The following is a 22,690-nucleotide window of genomic DNA, read 5'->3' on the forward strand; positions in this document are numbered from 1 at the left end:
TTGCAGAAATCAGCAATTTAAATATAAGTAACCGATTAACATCTGAATTTGGTTATTGGAAATACTATGAATACAGAAATGTTGTCTCGGCCGGAAATAGAATTTACGACCGTAAGAGTAAATATAAAAAAAAATCAATAATCAATATAATATTATGATATTGTTTGAGTGCTCAAAAGTGTTTCTAAAAATACAGATCTCATTTCTAATAATTAGGTAGGCTTGCTGCCTTCGACATGGTCGTCGTCAGTTTCATTAGACATCCCCGTTGAGGGGCTCAGAGTCTACTCAATTTAGAAGTAACTAGGCCATAGTCAACCATGCTGGCCCAGGGCGGGTTGGTTGACTGACTGATAACTTTGCATTTCGTCGCCGATACATGAACGTTGGTCACGATCTTTTCCGTTAAAGTAAGGCCGTGCGAGCGAGCTTGAACGTTTGGATTTCAGTCTGGTTACACGCTTAACAACTGCGCCACCGGCGCAATTTATACACTCTACCCTATATTTTTCCCGTCTTTAAGAAGAAAAGGAATAAATCAATAGCGAAGTTGTACTTCGATTTATGTCGTTAAAAACTTCTCATAAATTCGTTATTCGGCAATTGTTTTTTTTTCTTTACAAGAACATACTGTCAACCGAGCTGGCCGAAAGTTGACATTTATCCATCCTGATCTGTCAGAGAGTCATGTCATTAGTGTAATAATATTTTCTGAAGCTTATTTTTGGCTTATTTTACTTATTATTTAAGATAAGAACAATATAGTGTAGTTTTAGCCTAGGAATAAAAATAAAGTTCTGCCAAAATGGCTTCTTTTAAAAGATTATCAAATAAAAATAATGTAATTATTCGTTGTTTGAGGTTATGGTATTCAACAAGTAAAGAAAAAGTAGAAAAACAACCAAAACTAGCAGCAGATGTTTTAAAATACTTAGAAAATGACTCAGACTATAGCAAAATAATTGAAAAGTTACCTAGACCTCTGTTGAGGAAATATAAAACGCCAGAGAGTATGTATTTAATAAATACAACAACTGCAAAAGAAATAGCAGAAACTGTACGAAATCATATAAACGAAGAATCCCCCATAGTTGAAGTGAACCCCGGCCTAGGTTTCCTAAGTAAGGAATTGTTACAATGCACTAAAAATCACCTCTATTTGTATGAAACTTCAAGTCATTTTACCCAACACTTAGAAGTTAGTATGGTTAATATATTCATGTTTATATTTGAGCAATTATTTTACATTTCATCAGTTATTTCCATTTATATATTTTACAGGCATTGCAACGTGAAAAAAATAAAAGGCTAACATACAAAGTGGCAGATTTCTTTGGAATGTGGAAGTTGGCATTCCAGGATAAGATGGATGGAGGAAATCGACTATCAGAATTATTGGGTGATCTTGCTTCCCATGATAAAAGTAATAAAATTTATTACACATGTACAACATTATCACTATACAAATTCATTGAAAAGTGTAATAAAAATGTGTTAACTTCTGTATCCAACTTTGAGTAATATTTCATTAATGAAAGTGCATTTATTATCAATTTTCACATAAATTAAAATGTTATTGTCATAAAGCATTAATTGAAAGCTAGCTTCTGTGCTTACAATCCAGAATGCATAAGATACAAAATTGTAAAACTAATCCTATGTTTATTTCAGGTAGGATCATAAATATTGTTGGTGCAATGCCTGGTTTAAACTTTGTAAAACATCTTATTTTTAATATAGTATTTCACAATGATACAGACCAACTTGGAAGGACTGACCTTTTTATTACTATGCCTGCTCATCACTACAGGGTTGGTACTTTAAATATATTGTAAAAATATTGAACAAGTTCTGACTAAAATGTTTAGTATCTTACAGATAATGATATCCAAGAAAGAAAATTCAAAACAATACCAGCACTATTTCAGACATTTTTCGACTGCAAGGTTTTAATAAAAGTGCCTAAAGTACACTTTTTACCTTGGACTTATCCACCCAGTGGCAAAAAAGCTGCATTGGTATGTATTTTAAAAATTAATAGTACTGAAAACCTTCTTTAATATACCATTATATACTAATTACATGATAAAGAACATATATTTTAATAAAATTGTTTAAATAATAATTTTAGTAATAGGGAAACAGATGTTTTAATTTTCTAAAGAAAACTTTTAATCTGTTCCATACCACTATGATTTTTTTGTATGTAAGTAATCTCTCCATGCAAATTGATGGCACTGAATGTGTTAAAATGTATTGCAGATGGATGAATATTGTTTGTACTTAGTGAACATCACTCAGAAGGAGAAATTGCCTTGTCCTGCAGATTACCTACCACTTTTGTGGTATTTTTTCAAGCCACATATATGTTCAAAGACAACCAAAGTTATACCAATGTTAGAGTAAGTATGGGTTAAGTATTTTTTTTTAATTTCACTGACATATTGACATTTAAAAAATCATACATGTCAAATTAATATTTATTTTGCTTTTTTAAGACAATGGATTCCTGGTTGTGGAGTTTGGTTGATCACAGGACAAGACCCTCCGGATTCCAATAAGAGTTTAGGTCCAAATAATGAGGATGCCCCACTCCCGCATATGACAATATTTACTGAATTTGGTGATCTTAATTTAAAACAGAAAATTACTGTCTTCAAAAGGTATACTTACAAATTACTATGATAATTGTTATTGTTAGTGTTGTGTTGAATTATTTGTGTCTAATCTTGTAAAATTCTTATTCTAGATAAAAATAGTCTAATTATGAAATGTAAATTGAATCTTTTTTTTCAGATTTATATCATGGCCAGAATTTGAACAGTGTCCGTTCAGAGTGACAATGGAAAGTAACCTACCAAAGTCTATTTCGCAAATCGAAGATGACGATAAAAGAAGAATGAGCACTCATATAGATGATATTGATGTTTCTGATGGTGAAACTGATGAACATGAAAAATAAAAACCAGTTCACATTATGCAACATGTTTATTCCTTTTACAGACAAAATAAAGGTTTTCTGAATGTGCAATAAACTAAACACTATTGCAATCTATTATAATACATAAATTATAAGGCACAAGCAATTTATACATAAAGTTCTTGCCTTTGTTGATTTGAACTTCAGTTCAATAAATTTCAGAGATCTGAAGATGTTCTTCCTGTTTTGAAAAACAATACTAAATTAAATTAAAAAAAACATTGTATCTATGATTTATTGATCGATTTATAATAAACCCAACAAGGGTTTTAAATAAATGCAATGAATCAATTTAATACTTTGAAAATAAGTTTCATAACTTTTAATACAAACTACACTTGGACGAAATCGAAATACTTGAAAAAACCAAAATCTATTTTATTGTTTTTGGTGAAAAAGTGGAGATATGTGTAATTTTTACAAATTAATAAATAATTTTACTTACAATTCATTCATACATGAGGATTAGACATGGTAACGGGTGATTTTTTTTTATTGAACAGTACATTTTAAAATTGTGATGATATTTTATGCTACATATTTTTACAATTTTTTACAATATCGTAATCACCTCTATATACAAACAATACGTAATTTACCAAATGTTTTTAATAATTATTATCAATAGGGCACTGTCAATAGACCTCAAATAATTTTATTACAATAATTCCTCATATTTAATAGACAATGCGTTTTCTCACTATACAGTGAAAATTATTAAATTTTAAGACAACTCAGATTTAAATGACTATATTGCTTTATGCATTGAAAATGGATGATCATTTTATACAACAATTTTGGCTATGTTATTGAAAACTTTTTTACATAATCTAACAAAATAATGATCTTGAACAATGAAAGGCTATTACAATGATATGAAACTGATAAAAAGTACATAGATTCAAAAACGCACCCAATACTTATATGGTCTTTTATTTTATTCGCATCTTGAATCCTATTAGACTTATTTACCTTACACGATATCACCTACGTTTTAGAAATATTGATACATTTTATACCTCGGATTCATTTTATATAACAATATAAATATTATGATCTAAAAATCCCATCACCCTATTTACATAATACTTATTACATATCTAATTAAGTACATATTTAAAGTTGAAATGTTTAATTTGTTGGCGTTATAAATTTTGGAAATGTTTATCATTGTATGTCTTTCGACTCGATTTAGGTGTTATGTAATTTAATGTTGGAATGTCTAGAGATATCTGATTATTCTTTACATTTAATTTATTCAAGTTTGATGATTTCTGTAAGCTCAAATTCGTGTGAACGTTTAAACTTATCGTATTTAAGCCGTTTTGAGGTTTGATACTAGTACTAGAGACAAAGTCTGTCCATTCCTCTTCGTCGCCAAAGATTGGTGGTTTCTTAACAGACGTTTGTTGCTTAGGTTTACTGGATACAAATTCTCCCCAAATGTCGTCATCTAAAACTTCATTACGACTTGAATTCTTATCAGTATGAGCTGGAGAGTTTACTTTGCTCTGACTGTTAGAACTTATATCACTTTTCAAAGATGGGACAGTTTCGACTGGATTAAATCGCGATAGATCCTGCAAATCTATTCCTGGATTAGGCCAATTTATTTGTGAGTAACTCTCCAAGGATAGAGGTTGTAAAATCTGAGCCGTATTGTTATGGCGTGACGCACTGCTCGTGCTGGCCTGTACTGGTTGTAACATATTCGGCGTCTCTACGGAATGTATTGGAGAATTACTGGCAAAGCCATCTCGAACACTTGACATGCTGTTGCTATAATTTTCAGTCGAAGAATGTGGGACATTTTTAGCAAACACGCCATGTTGCTTTGTTATTTCATTTTTATTAATTTTACCGAAATCAGAAAAAGCGTTATCAAAATTTGTTGATTTGCTAGATGAAGCTTGATATGTTATTTCGCTACTAGTATCTTCGAAAGGTTTTGAATGAATACTTTGAGTTACTGTTGGTGCGGATTGAAATGTTTCAAAGTCATCATCGTTACCCTCTATATTGGAATTTGTTTCTATAAATGTTGTATCATTTTGTTTATTTGAAACTGTTGCTTTATCTTCAGATTTGTCTTCTTGTATTATTGGTGTATTTTTGTCACTTTCCCATGGTGCACTTGAAACAAAATCTGTGAAATCATCAAATGTTTCCTTAACTTCACCTGGATCTGGCCAATTTAATGCGGGTACCATTGGCTCAAGTTTTATAGGCTGTAGTAATTGCGGTTGATATGAGGAACCACTCTGTATTAAATTGTTGGATCCTACATTACTTTTATCCGATTCCTTATCTGTTTTACTAAGGTCTTTCGATGGTTGAATGTTTTCTGTTGTACTTTTAAAATCTTGGAATTCCCAATAATCGTCACCTTCCAGTTTAGGGACTTCAGATGGGATTGCAGTCGACGGAGTAGACACTTCGGTGACAGTTTGACTTAATAATACTGGTGCAATAGTGTCGTAATGTATCGTTTTCGACCTCGGTGTTTCTGAATCCGATGGCGTAAATATATGGGTATCTGGTAAACTGATTTGACGCAACGGTTGGACATTTAATGAAGTCGGATAAACTTTATCCAATTTCACAGTCATGACTTTTTCGAAAACTTCCAAATCAGTTGTATTTGTTTCTGTAGCTGCGACATCGTTCTCAGTGTTGTTACAGGCTGAAAAAATTGAATTCTTTTGTAATTCTACTTACATAGATTTAATAAATCTACACATATTAAAGTTGGAGTGTCTATATGAATATAAAAAAAAAACATTTTTAGATTTTCGCCCTAACTTTATAAACTAAATCTGAATGAATATCGGTATTTGTACACTGCAGTAATATCTCTTGTAATAAAACTCGCAAAAAGGTTGGTCCAAAATTTGCGTTGTTCGAATTTAAAATATTCGCATATTAAAAGCAGACAATGGTGCTATTTTATTATTATTTCATAAATTGCATTTTAATTATATCATTTACATACATAATTTTTACAAACGAAATAAATAAAAAATTTGTATTGAATTTTCAAGTACAAATAAAATAGTTTTTTTTTCTTGTTTATTAAATCATATGAATACGTAGAAATAGGGATCTGTGATGACAAAGGAATAAGGCGCATTTATCGTTATCAAAAAATGTGTCTTAAAAACTGTCTTTCCATATTGCGATACAAACTAAAAATCAGTATTCACATATTAAGTGTACCTTCTAGCTTTATTTGTAACTACAAATATTGTTAGCTATATACATCACTACTGAGGGACTCAAGCCTACCCCATGTTGGGGTAACTAGGCCTTACTCATAAATGCTGGCCCAGTATACATTGGTCCATACTGGCCGAGTATACAATGGTCCATGTTGGTCCAATGGAGATTGGTCCACACTAACTATCCCAGTGAAGATTTATTCACACTAACTCAGTGCAGATTGGTCCAAACTGGCCCAGTGTGGATTGGACCAGGCTATCCTTGTGCGGTTTGGTCCACACTAACCCAGTGCATATTAATAGATATAATCTATTATTTAAAATTAGGTGACTTACCATGTGAGAGTAATTCTGAAATTTTGAGTGTGGAATGTTTGTGAGCCATTTGATCTAAAGTAGCCATTAGGTGTTCAAGGTCAAGTAGGAGGGTCTCGGCATATGTGACTTTGGGTAGGATGTTGGATCAAGCAGATAATGTATAAGTGGATGATGTTAATCCATGTGCAAGACATGCAAAGAAATTTTACAGTGGTGAATTATTATTAAAAAGCTTGGTATGTTAGTCACAAAACACTGTTAGGATCATGAGACAAAGTTCTAGCTTGTGTCTGTGATTTTACCTGTGCAATAAACCTAATATCCCAGTTCCTGTCTATCAATATACCAAAATTTAACACAATTAATTCGGGTAATAACACATGAAAATGTTACAAAAGTTATTCACATTTTTATAAATGTAACAAAGTTTAATTTCAAATTTGTACAAAATTTACTCTCACATTTTACCAAAAATAAGTAAGACTTAAAAGGTCTGATCCAGATTTTTTTTAACTCTACCAATAAATAGGCAAGCTACAATCGCTTTCTATATTTTTATATAAATTAAAAAAGAACAGAAGTTACTTACATTCTTGTCCATTTGAGGAGAAAGGATCAACCCATGTATCATTTTCCTTATTCAAAGACTTATCTGAATTTTGACTTTCCATGTTAGATAAAGTTGATGATTGCTTTTGTGGCTGCAGGGGCGCCGTACTAAGATTTACTGCATATTTAGGCATATTGTAATTCCATTTAGGTCCAAATAACTGTAAAATAAAATTTATTTATTTTAAAAGTAAAATTAATCCTAAAAATGAAATGCAAAAAAGACTTACAATATTTCTTGAGTCTATACAAAGAGCTTTTAACAGACTTTTCTGTCCTAATGAATTATTCCAATTAACCATGTATGGTTGTCTTACATCCGTATCAACTAAATGGCCCCATGTCTCATTAAGTACTGATTCTAATCTTCCAATAAACTCGGATTCAGGTTCTAATATTTCTTCTTCAAATATTGTGGAAAAAATACTATTAATACTTTCTAAAACTTGATTTTCATTTTCTGACGAATGAAAATCAATTACAGGAATATGTTGATTTAATTGGTCATCTAATTCATCTTTCACAGCTGATTTGGTACAGGATTTAAAATCATCAAAATCTCCAAAATCATCACCATCATCGCTAATCTCATTGGTTACACAAATATCTTTGTCAACATTGGCAACATCAGAAGTACCAGTATCTTCTTGTAAAACATTATCATCCTCAAAATTTGCTTTGAAGTCACCAAAATCATCAGTTGGAGCTTCATTTGTCCATGGATTATCAAAATTTTCAACAACAGTTGAAACATTGTCATTATTAGCATATTTAAATTCATCAAAATCTCCAAAATCATCATCCTGTACTTTCTCTTCTAAATTATCAATTTCATTTTGAACATTGAGTTCACTTTCTAATTCCTTTTGAAACTCTGTTTCATTATTCTTTGCATCTAAATTTGAATGGAAGTCATTAAATTCATCATCGGGTAGTTCATATGTTTTAGAAATTGTTTCCAAATGTTCAACATCATCAGGTAAAGAGTTTTCTGATGTTTCTGTTGTACAAACAGTATCACTCTGTGTTATTACATTATCTGTTTCAACTACATCACAGTTACTAATTGTTTTTTCATCTGTCACTTTTTCTTCCGATGAATAATTATAATCATTGCCATCAATGTCACTTTTTTCACTGCTAATGACTTGTAAATTTAATTGTTCTTGATTTATTTCTAAATTCAAATCTTCAACTGCAATATCTTCCAATGTTAGTTTCTCACTTAATTCATTTATGATAGGTGTTGTGTGATCAGTCTTATTGTTATCATCAACTGACGAAACCTGATCTGTTAAGACACTGTTCAAATTATTAGCAATGTTCATAGACCAGGCACTGTCTTGGATATTTACTGGCTTAGCTGTTTCATATATGTTATAATTTGAGTATGTTTGATAATCATAACTATTACTATCTTCGTCATCATCCTGTGATACTAAAAAAAAACAAAAACTGTTATATGTATTCACTCTTTACTGTAAACAAAATAAAGATTTGGTTACATCAAGTATTTACATCTTGAAGTAAGTTCAATCTTATACCAAATCGACATATATAAAAACTAATGAAAGATGTTTATCAAACAATGGAGACTAAATAGAAAATATCACGAAAATGTTAAGTATTGACACATTAAAACTTATTGGTACATGACATTTTCTCTTTAACATACATATTTTGATGGTACAATCGATGCGCAAAAACGCATATTAGTCATAAGTTTGCTAGTGTTTCTACTTACAATTGTAATTTAAATCAAAATCTTCAGGGTCTTTGTCATCTTCACACTGATCGGGTGGTGGAGGAGTGTTGCAAACAAGAGGAGGTAGCGACATACTTGCCCAGACCACTGCACCACTAATTTATATATACGAAAATGTTACATACATTTGGAGATGCGCAATGGTATAAACATTAAATACTAAACCTTATTACGCCACATAATAAATTAGATATTTTCAAAAAGTGGACAGCTGTTCATTTTAATTGACAGTATTGACTTTACTATTGACAGCAGGCAGTTCTGTCAATTTTAGCAGCCATATTTCCGTTTTTTAATTGACTTTGTCTCTGGTAAGGTTTGCCACATAGGTAAGTTCCGTTTTTATTTTTTAAGGAACACTAACATGTAAATAGGTGAGTTCATTTCTTGAAACCTAGTTGAATCTGTATCCAAATTTCACTCTTCTATTTTGTACATCACACGTGAGCAATTTGATTGTAATGTCAAGCTACGAAATAAAATCCTGACGAAGTGAAACCTTGTGAAGTGCTGGATGTTATGATTTCAAATCAATCTCATCTTTAATTTATATTCTATTCTGTACACAAACAATAGGTTCTTATAGTCTGAGAGGGTCAGCGGTCAATGTATTAAGTCCCCAAACCAAAGAGTATATAAAATATACCCCAAACTTTCCATTTATATTAATCTGGTAGCACTGATTTTGTTCAATGATCTGTGGTGTGTCTATGGTCAATTATCGGCTGTTGTCGGGTCGGCTTACGGGTTTTCGGTTTATCGTCGGCTTTTGATTTGGTTTTAGTGACTCGTCTAATTGGATTATTTGTTTTTATTTAAAACTATATTTTATATTTAAAATCAGATGTATTAGTGAATATCGTAAAATATAAGCAAGCATAAGTGGTTTCAGGATTTTTAAGGTAAATATAACTTTACAAGCAATTTTAACATAACACCAGCATACGAAACCGGTAATAGTACTGCGACTTTGTTCTCTATACGGGATAAAAATCTTTTAATATTAATACGTGTAACTGTATATGTATATTTGTATTAAAATGACGCCGTAATAAATTTAGCGAAAGTACGAAAGTACTGTCAATAACCTTTGACATGTGTCATTGCCTACGTGTCAGTCTTCAAAACCTAGCGGTGTAAGAATTTGCTAATGACTTAAATATTCAAAGTATTCTTACAAATATTACAATTTCTTTACACTAAGGTATGTTTTAAGTTGATTTCTCAATTATATTTTTGAACTATCACATATTATGTGAGGTCCTTTCGATTTTCTTTTGTCTCAACTTGCGGTAGAATAAAATCGCCGGAAATTTGTAATATAAATTTTGTAAAAATGATGGATGTAGTATTCATTGTATTTTAACTGATATATAACTTTGTATTCTTAATTCTATGATAATTTAGTTTTCCAATAGGAAAACAATTAGATTGAAAGCTGTCTGCTTACTGTCAGGTTATTATTATCCAACTCCAAGCCCTTTTTCTCAATATACATATCGTTAAAGAAAATGTGTATGGAACCTTGTTTTTTGACCCTTTTAAAACATAAATATTCAACATTTCCTTTTTAAAAACCTGTATTTTTTTGTTTCTTAAAAAAGTACTTTTATTTGCATTGTTAATGCAAATTTAGTTAAAACTATCCCTTATCATTGTTTTGTCAACACTTTCTAGAATTATTTTATCTTATTGAATTTCTACAAATACTACATTAATACTTCTCCCACTCAATCATAGGTAATTATAGGGTAGTTATGTATAATAGCTATGTATAATAAGCTTTTCAGTAAAAGGATATCAGATGTTTATATACCATGTTGATAGAGATATTTAGAGACACAAGTCCACACTTATCACATGTATACATTATCTGTACTAATATCTAATGCAATACATGTAAAATGTTTTAAAATGAATCCCACATCAATATAAATACAAATTAAGATTGCATGGTATATTTTTCGTCCATATAGTAAAGCGTAGAAGGCAGTTGAGGCAATGGAGCTACAAGCATTGCTGGTGCTCTGTGGCCTCGGAGTAGTTGGGGTTGCTGTTATCTTGCTGATGGGCCTGTTTTCTGCATCCGGGACAACATACGAAGAAGCAATTGCACAACAAAGAAAGGCAACTACTGAACTTCTTGCCCTAGCTGAGAATAAGGGAAAAGCTAAGAAAACTAGCAAGAAAGCAAATAAGAAGGTATTAGTCATTTGTACTATGATTTTTATTAGACCTCAATACTTAATTATTTCTTATTAGCAAAATCTTTTTTTATTTTGTTATTTGTCATGAATATTGAGAGAATACATAACTCTTAAGAATATATAATATATAACAATATATAACTCTTTTAACATATCTCTCTGTGTCATTCAACACCTACTGCACCTAAAATTGTATTGTATGCAGTCAGTAATGTGAAGAGCCACCAATAATATCTGAATATATTTATACCATTATCACTTTCATTTATAATATTATAGATTAAATACCTAACAGAGACATTACAGTGTAACATTAACAATACATCTTTCCAATTAGACACACTGAATGTAATGTTTAATTTTAGTCAATTGTGTGTTATTTGATGTTACTGTTTTACACCTGTGTATGCATTTAGTATTCTTTCTTAAAACTCCATTGAAATTTTAATATGAGAGCCCAAAGTAGAGAAAATTAATGATTAGTCTTTGTCGAAAATGTTTTTTAAAAATACTAAATTATAATATATTTGTACCATATGCAAGTTTTTCTTGTTAGATATAATACAATGTGAAAATAACATTTCTTCAAACAAGATTACTTGTAGTTACATATCTTACTTCTTACTAATATTATAAATGTGAATGTTTGGATGGATGGATTGATGTTTGTTTGAAGTTATCACTGAGTTGGCTCAAGGTGCCTTGCTGAAATTCGGCATAATTGTAGAACATAGCCTGGAAGACCACATGGCCTACTAATTATGTTCATTTATAATTCCGCTCATACGGAGTTGCAAGCAACTACTAGGAAAGAGTATAAAATAGAAAACTTATATATTTAATTACTTTATTAGTTGGCAAAGAAGGAGAGGAAGGAGAGTGCTGCAGCGGCGACAGGCAGTGAACCGGAAAGTGAGGCGCCGGCTGAGAGTGGAGCTGATGAAGAGACACCTGCTCCCAAGCCTCATGTAGAATTCAGCCCTCCTGTTGTTGTGGACGTGCCTACCGATACTCCTCCCAATATTAAGGTTGGTGACTCTATATAACAGATTTTATTACGTAGACAGATGTCTGTATCAGTTTAATTATGCTTCATACATTGTAATATATACAAATCTTATATAATTGTATAATCAACATCTTATCTTTATATGTCAGTTAGGTGCATGCGAGCAAATGTATATCAATGCTTATTATAAATATATAGTTTTCTGTAGGTTATGACCTTGTGTGTGCACTTTTGACTCCTTTTATTTGAGAAAATTTTATATTGGTGTCAAAAAATGTAAATACAAGGTTATCTACTATGACAGTTCTAGGACTCCTTACGTTTTTTCCTTTCACAAAACATGCAACAAGGAAATCACCTATTTTGATACAAATATTATTATGTAATTGGTACAAATAATATATGAAGTAATTTAAGCAAGCTTGTGTATTTATTCCATATTCCATTTCAGTAAACATGGGATATAATTATGAAAATATCATCATTTTGATTTGCATGCAATGAAGCAATTGCTTTTTACCAATGTTGAATACATTTTCTCCAATAGGACAAATTAATTTTGTCATGTATGTCCTATTTGAAAAATATTACGTCATTGTTATACCGTAAACATTCATTTCATTTTTATTGACCTTAAATAGCCTGAAACAACTGCTTTGATTTTGATCTGCGACATATCTTTATTCACAAAGTGACATAGAGACATACTTTGACGTGTTTTTTTTTAATTTACTGTTAATTCACTTCATATATGGGGACCTGATTATATTCGGTCGTATTATGACTCATTCTACAATTTAAACCTACACATAATTTAACAAAAATGGAAATCGAATATAAAATCCCGTATGCGATAAACTGTTAGTGTTTAAAAATACTGTGCATTGTAACATTTAAATTGTATCTTATTTTGGTTGATTAGGAATTGGGAGCATGAGATAATTGATAAGACATGCTCCACTCCAAATGGTTTTCTTCTATTGTTTGAGATAAGTTCATGTAATAACATATATGTAAATGGGTTTGTATCCATTTTCCGGATTCATTCTAGATATTAACAAGATTTTTAATCTAAAATTTCAAATAAAATTAAGTGTAATCAACGCCCATTCCTAGAATGAGATAGAACCAGCCGAAAACTTGAGCTACTTTACGATTTCAAGTCTGATCGTTTTTTTTTAATTTTTTTGCTTAAAATAAATTTATCTTTATGTCGATCGTTCGACATTCAGTCTTACTTGCATCATCATGCTTCATGTCTGCTTGATCATTTATCTTATATCAATTATAATGATATAATCTTTTCGGCGTTTTCAATTGCATTTATTGATACTGTATCATAAAGATCAAATAAGCAATAATCGGTAAAAATACTGTCATAAAAATAAATATTATAATAATGACTAATCATAAAATCTTTATTCATACCTTTCTCATATTCCTATAGCATACATTCACGTTGGCATTAGTTATAATTTAATTCCATATTTAAATATTTTGGAATGCAATTATGGTAGCATCAAAAAAAAACATCGATAAATGAATTTAAAAATAGTCGGATGCTAACTTGTTACATCCTATACTCATAGGCCTTGATTTTAGAAGTTCGTTTTATGGTCTGAGCTTTAATTTTCTTTCACTTGAATTGAGAAAAAAATTATTTGGTATAAAATTAACCCTTAAATATCAACATTAAAACACTAAAAATTTTTTAGTAGTTTTTTTAGCGACATGCATTACTCGATGCATATATATTCAGTATTGTAGTAGTGCACGGTCTTGTTAGTATAAAGTAATGTTTTCTATTGTACGGTAGTTTTACTTTGTGTGCAGATCCGCAAACGCGGTAAGGATCCTAAAGTAAAGCCGATACTTGTTAACAAAGAGGATCCGAGCTGCGTTAGCGATCCGGGCTCCGTGCCCTTCCCCGGCAGTGCCGTCTCCAACCACTTTGAAGAGATGCACCCCAAGGACGAGTTCGAATTGTTGCACTCGTCGTTCCTTGAAAAAGTGAGTGTGTGCCTCTGCAAGCGAATCCCGATCCTAACGCACGCCATTTTGTTTTTTATGTATTTTATGTTGTTTTAATATATACAAATCGTGGATAGTCTTTTGATGTATGCTTTATATTTGCTTTCGCGTCATATATAAGCTTATACGTATGTCATTTGAATGTCATTGCATCGTCATTTGGGTCAACATTTTTGTAACCTGTTTTATCATTGTATGGTACTTGTACATCATTAAATATTTACAATTGCGTTATCTTTTTATTTTTTAAAATAGACATTATGTATGTAAACATTTTGTGCCAGTATTTAAAATAAAATAATTGCTAATATTTTTGTTTGTTTGGAAAAAATAGATATTAAAATAACTAAATTTATTTTATTTGACAGCTAATTAATTTGTTTGTACTTAAGTAACACTTAACATTTAATAGTTTCCTAAATATGTTTTTCTTTATTAATGAAAAATGTTAATTTGTTTAGGCATTAGAGAAGAAAGAAGATGCCGGAGAAAAGAAAGACAAGGCTTCAAAGCCAACCAAGAATACGAAAGCTTCGTCCAAACCGGCCGCCAATCCGGAGTCTGTTAAAGATGAAGCTGTACCAGAACGACAGAACACTGCCGAAGGACCTAAAGAACAGAGAAAAGGTACACCTTTTTATAGTGTTTTTAAAGTGTTATCGATATTCACATTTTACCTTGGCTTGGACGATTTTAAAGAATAATGTTATTCGAATCACAAGTACTGTTAGTCATGTTATAATATTTTTTAATGTGTATTTATTCGATCAGTTAAGAAAGTAGAGAAGAAGAACGTGGTAGAGGAAGTGTCGGTGGCGGAGGAAGTGGTGCCGCCACTGAACGCGCCGCAGCCGAGCGAACTGACGACTGACAAGCTCCTGAAGCAAGCGCTAGCCCCCGTCGCCACCGCCCCCGCCGTCGCCCCCGCGCCCTCCCCACCCGCCGGCAAGGGCAAGAAGAAGAAACCCGAACCCAATGTGCTCTCACTCATGGGTGAGTAACACTTATGTTAACTGCGTAGTACAGTTTGTCAAAACCTCTTTGAATAATTTTTAATATTTGTTTTCCGTAGCCCTTTGGCGTTTTATCTCTAAAAATCTCAAAAAATGTCTTTTTACGTGGCAAAAATATAACAAGTTAATTGTATATATTCAACTATAAAAACCACTAAATTTTTATCATTTACAAATGAAGATTAGATGGCAATTTTTCTGTCTGGATTTAAGTGACTGTATTAAGGAAAATATGTGTTTATCTTCATAATTTTTTAAAGGATTTTCTGGTTTTTAGTCGATTGATATTTGAAGATAAGAAGTACATTGTATGTAATGTTGCATGTCAGCGGGTGACAGCGGCGGCGTGGCGGTGAGCGAGCTGGTGCGCGTGGTGCGCGAGGCAGCGTTGTCGCGCAACGAGATACAGATACTGACAGACGCGTTGCTCAACAAGCACCACGACCCCCTGCCGGAGCACTCAGAGTGGACTGAGGTCAATTTACAATATTTTTAATACAAATAGAAAATTATGTAATGCCGACCATGTTCCGAAAGTGTTTATCTATACTAATATTATTAAGAGGAAAGATTTGATTGTTTCTTAGCATTGAATAGGCTATGAAACTGCTAAACTGATTTTAAAAAAAGAATAATTTTTGGAATATTATATTAGCACCCTGCGTAATACGAATAATAGATAAAAATAATTGTTTCCATCGCAGGGTCCCAATGACCCAATGCAGAAGCTGAAGAAGCAGCTGGCGGAGAAAGAGAAGGCGCTGGCTGACGAGGTGGAGGCGTCGCAAGCCCTTCATGCTAAGCTGAAGGAATTGCGGTAATTATTTTGTACCACCAACCGTTAGTTTCTGAGATTTAAATCGTTGTATAAAACATATCGTCATCCCTGTCATTATCTTAAAAAGAAACTGAGATAATGTGTTTTTTGCACATTGTATATTGGCCACCTAATATTGATTAATTATTTTGAAATACTAAAATGTGATAAATTCTGTTTGGTTTAGTACAATCGTATAATATAAACTTGTATTTCAAATAGCAAACCCTGGATTTATTTCATGCCACAAGAAATATTTTCTTGTGCCACTTGATTACAAAATAACATACTAAAAGTCGTTGTTAAAAATGTTATACGTGCCTTTAATTTTGAACCCTAGCTGTGGTATTTAAAGGTATAATTTGTGTCGTTGTGTTCAGCGCGACGCTGAATTCTGAGAGAGGTCGGTACACGGCGGCTGCGCGCGCGGCGGAGCAGACGGCGATAGCGTCGCGAGCTGAGCTGCACACACTCCAGACGCGACTGCAGCGTGTACTCGACGATAACCACACTCTATCACAGGAAAAAATACACGTTAGTATTATTACGGTTAAATTTTTATACAATACAATGTTACTTTTTTTTAGAAATTCTTAGCTAGAATCCTTTAGAGCGAATAGCGCGCTTTTGTTACAAAGTCAAATGTCAGGTTGACTAGTGAGGGAACATAAACGTAGACATATTAATAAGGCTATTGTTGCGCCGATACACCGCCACAGTACACCACTATGAAGTATTAATAAAAGGAAGATTACAAAAGAATTTACAAGATTAGAAAAGTTTTGATTAATTTATTGGCACGCGAGGGAAAATACCGCAATTAGTGTCGTTTATAATGTTGAATAATTTGTCCCACAGCTTCAGTCTAAATTGGCTGCCGAAGGAGAAGCCCAAGCTCAACGGGTTCAGATGGAAATGCATATCCAGAGATTGTCGGAAGTAAGTACTCATAATGTACCAAAATGAAATATTTGGTGAGGTGCAGTATTGTGTGTAACATTTGTATTCTGTGTCAGTCCGAGGCGGGTCTGGTGCAGCAGCTGACGGCGCAGCAGGCGGAACTGAACACACTGGCGCGCGATGCGGCCGCAGGAGCTGCAGCGCGCGATGCCCTGATTCTCGCGCAGCGGCACGCAGACGAGCTCGGACAGCAGCTACAGGTACGTACGCACTACGCACATATATAGCATACCTAGTTGTCTGTCATGTTATTTTCTATGATTTAATCAGTCGCCGCGATAGTAACACATCTCTCATTGGTTCAGATATTCTTATTTGACTATACAGATCGATAAAGTTCTGTGTATTCAATTAAGGTCAAAAATCCAACATTTCATCTGAATACTTGTAAATGTTATAATCCAATGCAGAAATAAAAATAGTGTAAATTATATTTTATATACGTTTTGCACGTTTAAGGAGGCTAATCACGCGTACGCGGAGCTGGAACAGCAGCGGCAGCGTGCGGTTCAAGCGGAGAAGGCGGCCCAGCAGGAGCTGCGCGACGCACAGGACAGGCTGGCCGGTAAGTTACTATTGTTAAAATCTATACAATATTACTCAAAATTCCTTAGTAAATAATTACATGTTCAAAGAATAATCAACTAAATGTTTATAATTTACAGAAGTAAGTGACCTACAAAACGAAGTTGAACGACTGACCAGTCGCGCTCAAACCGCAGAAGGCAACGTGGAAAACCTTAAAGCCGACATCGAGAAAGCTAAAGAGGATGCGGAGCAAGCTAAGGTCAGCGTAGAGAAAGCTAAAGAAGATGCGGATACGTACAAGAAAGAAGCAGAAAGAGCTAAGGAAGAAGCCAAGAACGTTACAGAAGAAGCAAATAAACTGCGAGAGGAAATGGAGAAATTAAAACAACAAATTGAAATTGTTAGACAGGAATCGGAGAAACAGAAATCACAAGTAAGTTAATATGGGTATAAATTATTTCTCGACATTTGAATGTCTATCATCTGCTTCCTTGAAAACTAATTTAATTTATCATTAGTCTCGGGTTAAAAATTTATCAAGGTCACATCTCATAGTTCTGGTTGCAAATTAAAAAAAAACATTGGTCTTTACCGTAATTATATTAATAAATCTTTGTACAATCACTAATTATACGCAAAATGAAATAATTAAATGTCTAAATCTCCTGCAGTTATCGAACGAAGTGGCGTCTCTGAAGGAACAGTTGTCATTGCGAGAGTCTGAGCTGGCCGAGGTGAAGCAGATGACGGCCGCGCCCCCTCACCCCGCACACAACGGACTGCCCAACTCTAATGATGACCAGAAAGTAACTTTCATCACGACAGACGGCTATGGCAAAAGAAAATCAGATCTCGTGCGAAATAAAAAAATACCTAATTGCCAAACTATGTTCCATATCTGCCAAATTTCATCAAGATCCATTGAGCAGTTCCGGAGATACCTTCAAACAAATATCCATTCATCCAAACATTCGCATTTATAATATTAGTAAGAAATTACCGTTGTTTCATGCTTGAAGCAATAAAATCCACTGCAAACAAATTGTCCATTGTGTGCACATATTTATACCATTATTTCTTTTAAACTTAATAAAAGTTGTTTTAGATAATTTTTTACTCAAAATTAAATTAATTTGATAATTTTACTTTATCATTGCATTTATTCAATTTTGTTATGCATAAAAAAACTTAGCAACTTAATGATTCCAGCGTGCAAGTGAACTGGCGAAGGTGGAAAGCGTAGTTGAAGCCCTGAAAGAAGAATTAACATCAGCACTGAGTGGCAGCAAGGAGCTGAAAGAGCAGGTCGCCACGCTCCGGGAACAACTGCAGCAGTACCAACAGAAGAATAACGTTAGTATTGCATGGATATATTGCTTGCGTGCTCCAATACTTCTAGTGACATAAACTGAAAATATCTTATAACATAGTCGATATAATAAAAATAAAAATCATTAAAATACCTTAACAACATAAAGTTGATTTTAAGTAACAATATTAGGGTACAATAAAAAATGAAATGACAGATTGAGTGCGAATATTTAAATGAATATTGTTGCCAGTAAAAAAATATTTTATTCATAAAATTAGTTTTTTCCGCATATCACGTGCTTTTTACTAAAATACGATCACACTAAAAATATTCCATCACTAAATAGTAGAAAAGCTTTAATGAAAATAGTGATTAATTTCATTGTAATAAATTAAACCATAATTTTGTTTGGATTGAATAATAATAAAGTTTTGCTTGTTGATTTTGGCTTGACGCACTCAGGAGTTGCGAACTAAAAACTGGAAGGTAATGGAGGCGTTACAATCCGCCGAAAAGGCCCTCCAGGCGAAATGCGCCCGCGCGATGCCGGCCCAAGACACGCTCTCTGTAAGTGTTGCGTCACATTACATTAAACATTATCGACAATTTTGATTTTGGCTAAAGATTCAGGACACCTTTCGATTGTGATATTTGTCAATTTTTAATCCGACTAGCATTGAGCACAAATTAAAAAAAACAACAACAAACAACACATGAGAGAAAGGAGAAAAAACAAAATCAGGAATTACAAAAGAGTTTACGTTGTGATATGTTACATGTGTCGAGATAGTTATAGGTGTATTAAAAATAGCTTATGTCAATGAAGATTTAATTCACAATTTGCCGTCAATTCGTGATTATAAACTGTCGAAATTAACAATCGATCGATGACATATCACATTTTAGTAGGATGCAACACAAAAATGGCAAGATGTTAAATTAGATTGTTGCTTTAAATGTAAGCTTTAGATTATTCTTCGGCCGGCTTCGCAATGTTGTATATGTCTTTATTATATTCTTGTATCATTGTTGTATTTATGTGCGAACAGATAATTTTAAATCTTATTCTTTCGCGAAAGAATGCTTACGTGTTATACAAATGCACGCGCAAATTCAGACACAATAATTGTAATACGACGCATGCAGTATTTTTTAACAACTTGTAATATAAAACAAGTTGCTTTAAATCTTTGTTATGTACATATTATTTTACATTGTTATTTTAAATCTATATACTAGAATTAATTGCAAATAGCGAGCTTTTATTTTAACTTTATGATTAATATTCCAAACTACATAGCTTTTATTATTATTATTTATTATTATGATCTTATTTAAACAATTTTAATACACACGAAAAAAATTGTTTTAAAGGAGGCGATAGTCAAGGCACAAGAGTCACAATACAATGAAGTGGCCAGCATATTGCGTTCAGCTGTACCCAACATTGCCCCGGGCTCCGGCACCGGTCATGACTGGCTGCAGGCCTTCGCCAACAACTTGAAGAACGAATTCCAGAAGATTGAGTCGCAGAAGAAGGAACTGGAGAAGAAACAGCGCGAGTTGGAGAAGACAGAAGTACAGGCGCCCGCCGTTGACTCCCGGCTGACAGAAGTGATCGCACAGACCGAACAGCTACAGACTCTTTTGCATAAATATAAGCAAGTTATTGCTGATACGGTGAGTTTCGTTTATAAAACACTAGCTGTCGCCAGTGTCTCCGTCCGCGAGGATATAAAAAATAAATATTTAGTAGCCTATGTATTCGTCCAGACTATGTTCTACATCTATGCCAAATTTTATTGAGATCCGTGGAGCTGTTCTGGAGATACTTTCTCAACAATATCTGTCCATTCATCTGAACATTCGCATTGATAATATTAGTAAGATTCATTATATGTTATTTGAAAATATATTAATTATATAGTACTAGCGGACCCGACAGACGTTGTCCTGTCTGCACGTCTTTAATTTGAAAACTTCAAACATTTTTTAATAAGCTAAGCTAGGGACAGACTAAAATTAAAATTCAAATATTATTTAAAATTTGACACTGCGATGGTAGCGCCGTCTGTCGGATCCAATGTAAAACATTCCAAAATCAACAACTACTAATAAATTAAAAATTAATTAAAAAAACATTGGCCAGCGGACAAAATTGTGAATCTAAACTATTCCCAGATTCCCTTGAACACACACAAAAAATTTCATCAAAATCGGTCCAGTCGTTTGAGAGAAGTTCAGTGACATACACACTCACAGAAGAATTATATATATAAAGATATGTAGGTCAATATACAACGAATTATCACACTTATGTTTGACAGTTTTTGAGCTTAATCATAACAAATAATCAATATTTTTCTCTTTATCACAGTTTAGTGGCTATATATGGCCTGTAAACTGTAGTTCGTGTATTTTAAGATGACATAACTTTTTAAAGATAATCTATGCTATGTCATCAGGAGTCTGCGCTAAGTCACCTGCAACAGAACGTGTCTGTGGAGGAGCAGCGGTGGCAGAACCAGCTGGCGGAAAAACAGCGCGAGGTTGATGCGCTGCAGCAGAGAATAGCCGCACAGGTAACATACTACGTACTAATGCGTCACAACAAGAAGTAATTAAAAGAAACTACATAACTGCCAATTTCGGTCGACCACTTAGCGATTTACACAACGAAAAAAAAGATGGACAAAAAATGTCAAATTCAAATTTTACAGTATATTTCATTCGATTCTATAATATAGAATCGAATGAAAAAATTTAAATTTAGCTACAAATAAATATATTTTGTAGCTAAAATTAAATAAATAGAACAGAATTGTGTGTTGGATAAAATAAACCAAGAGTAATATTATTTGTATAATATTTTTGACTTAGGAAGAAATGGCGTTTGCATACTCCTGCATAGAGAAATCCTTGCCTACCATCATGCAAGAGGTACAAATGTCAACAATCAGTGTCAATCTTGTGTCACGTCAATTGAACACAATTTTCTATGCCTAAAATGAATAATAATTAAAAAAATATAAACCGTAAATAGGAGCTGGCATAATGTTTTGTCATTATTATGTGTATCTTCAAATTTTTATCTTTTGTATAAGTTAAAACATATTGCTTTATTTGTTTTGATACTCTGACTAAAATTATGCTTTTCAAATACTTTAATAGGACAAGTCAAGTTTTTATTAGAATTGTTGTGTTGTATATGTATGTCAACTGGTGATGGTTAATTATTAATTATTAAGTTGTGATTTAATATTATTTTTGGTTGCCAGATGCAGAAGAAAGCAGACAAAGCAGATGTTATATTAAGCCAGGCACAGAAACCAAACCACAGTCACAGTTTTGCTGACACCGAAAGACTAACAGAGGTAATGTTTTTGTTATCATAAAAAAATATATTTCAATATAAGCTTTAGCAATTAAATAAATAAAAAAAAATATTTTTAACAAAAAATTGTATATTGAATTTTAATTTCAGGAAAGATTGATGGGCAGCTTATCAGAAAAACTTGATTCACGTAATGGTCCCCTACAGGTGAATATGAATGTTTAAATTTCTCCAATATGATTTAAATATATATTTTTATTTGTTTAATAAAACATTTATTTCACTTTCAGCAGGTATCATTGGAAGAGATATAATACGTAGGATATACATAAACGAAGCGATGCCCCGCGCTCACCGGCACTACGCCGCGCAGATGCCGCGTCTGTGACGTCACTGCCCGTAAATTAAGCTTTATAAGTGATTTACTATGAACATTCAAATTTATAGACAGACATTTGTAAAGTCGAATATACACTACACCGCTCAAGTTCTGACAAGCCCAGTGTAAGTAAGAATTGTTTATTTAAAATGTAATAAAAATTGGTTATAAAATTTCTATGTTTGCTGTTGAGAATATTTATGTATGTAG

The 22,690-nt window shown here is 32.7% G+C and overlaps 3 protein-coding genes across 4 annotated transcripts; 2 read left to right on the plus strand and 1 right to left on the minus strand.

Annotated features, from left to right (window-relative positions):
• The first annotated feature begins 669 nt into the window (after positions 1–669).
• On the plus strand, positions 670–3,190 carry mtTFB2 (mitochondrial transcription factor B2). Its single transcript, XM_013315478.1, has 7 exons — positions 670–1,198; positions 1,282–1,423; positions 1,672–1,811; positions 1,869–2,018; positions 2,263–2,402; positions 2,499–2,663; positions 2,797–3,190. The coding sequence occupies exons 1-7, from the start codon at positions 806–808 to the stop codon at positions 2,960–2,962; spliced, it is 1,296 nt and encodes a 431-aa protein (XP_013170932.1). The 5' UTR covers positions 670–805; the 3' UTR covers positions 2,963–3,190.
• Afti (aftiphilin) lies at positions 2,974–9,136 on the minus strand. Of its 2 annotated transcripts, XM_013315475.1 has the most exons (5): positions 8,870–9,136; positions 7,356–8,563; positions 7,106–7,286; positions 6,535–6,642; positions 2,974–5,663 (listed from the first exon to the last, which is right to left on the minus strand). In XM_013315475.1, exons 1-5 carry the CDS (start codon positions 8,961–8,963, stop codon positions 4,126–4,128), a joined length of 3,129 nt encoding a protein of 1,042 aa, XP_013170929.1. In that variant the 5' UTR covers positions 8,964–9,136; the 3' UTR covers positions 2,974–4,125. The 2 variants fall into 2 exon arrangements, with proteins under 2 accessions (XP_013170929.1, XP_013170931.1); XM_013315477.1 differs by lacking the exon at positions 6,535–6,642.
• Positions 9,137–9,597: 461 nt separating this feature from the next.
• LOC106119913 (ribosome-binding protein 1) lies at positions 9,598–22,326 on the plus strand. Its single transcript, XM_013315038.1, has 21 exons — positions 9,598–9,792; positions 10,867–11,092; positions 11,952–12,125; positions 13,940–14,116; positions 14,599–14,764; positions 14,909–15,130; positions 15,480–15,625; positions 15,855–15,967; positions 16,348–16,501; positions 16,826–16,906; positions 16,984–17,127; positions 17,387–17,492; positions 17,593–17,888; positions 18,127–18,265; positions 18,666–18,808; positions 19,230–19,334; positions 20,142–20,447; positions 21,233–21,349; positions 21,648–21,707; positions 22,046–22,141; positions 22,252–22,326. Exons 2-21 carry the CDS (start codon positions 10,892–10,894, stop codon positions 22,324–22,326), a joined length of 3,021 nt encoding a protein of 1,006 aa, XP_013170492.1. The 5' UTR covers positions 9,598–9,792; positions 10,867–10,891.
• The last annotated feature ends 364 nt before the right edge of the window (positions 22,327–22,690 follow it).

The sequence above is a fragment of the Papilio xuthus genome, unplaced genomic scaffold (genome assembly GCF_000836235.2).
Source record: "Papilio xuthus unplaced genomic scaffold, Pxut_1.1 DF826961.1, whole genome shotgun sequence".
Taxonomy (NCBI): Eukaryota; Metazoa; Arthropoda; class Insecta; order Lepidoptera; family Papilionidae; genus Papilio; species Papilio xuthus.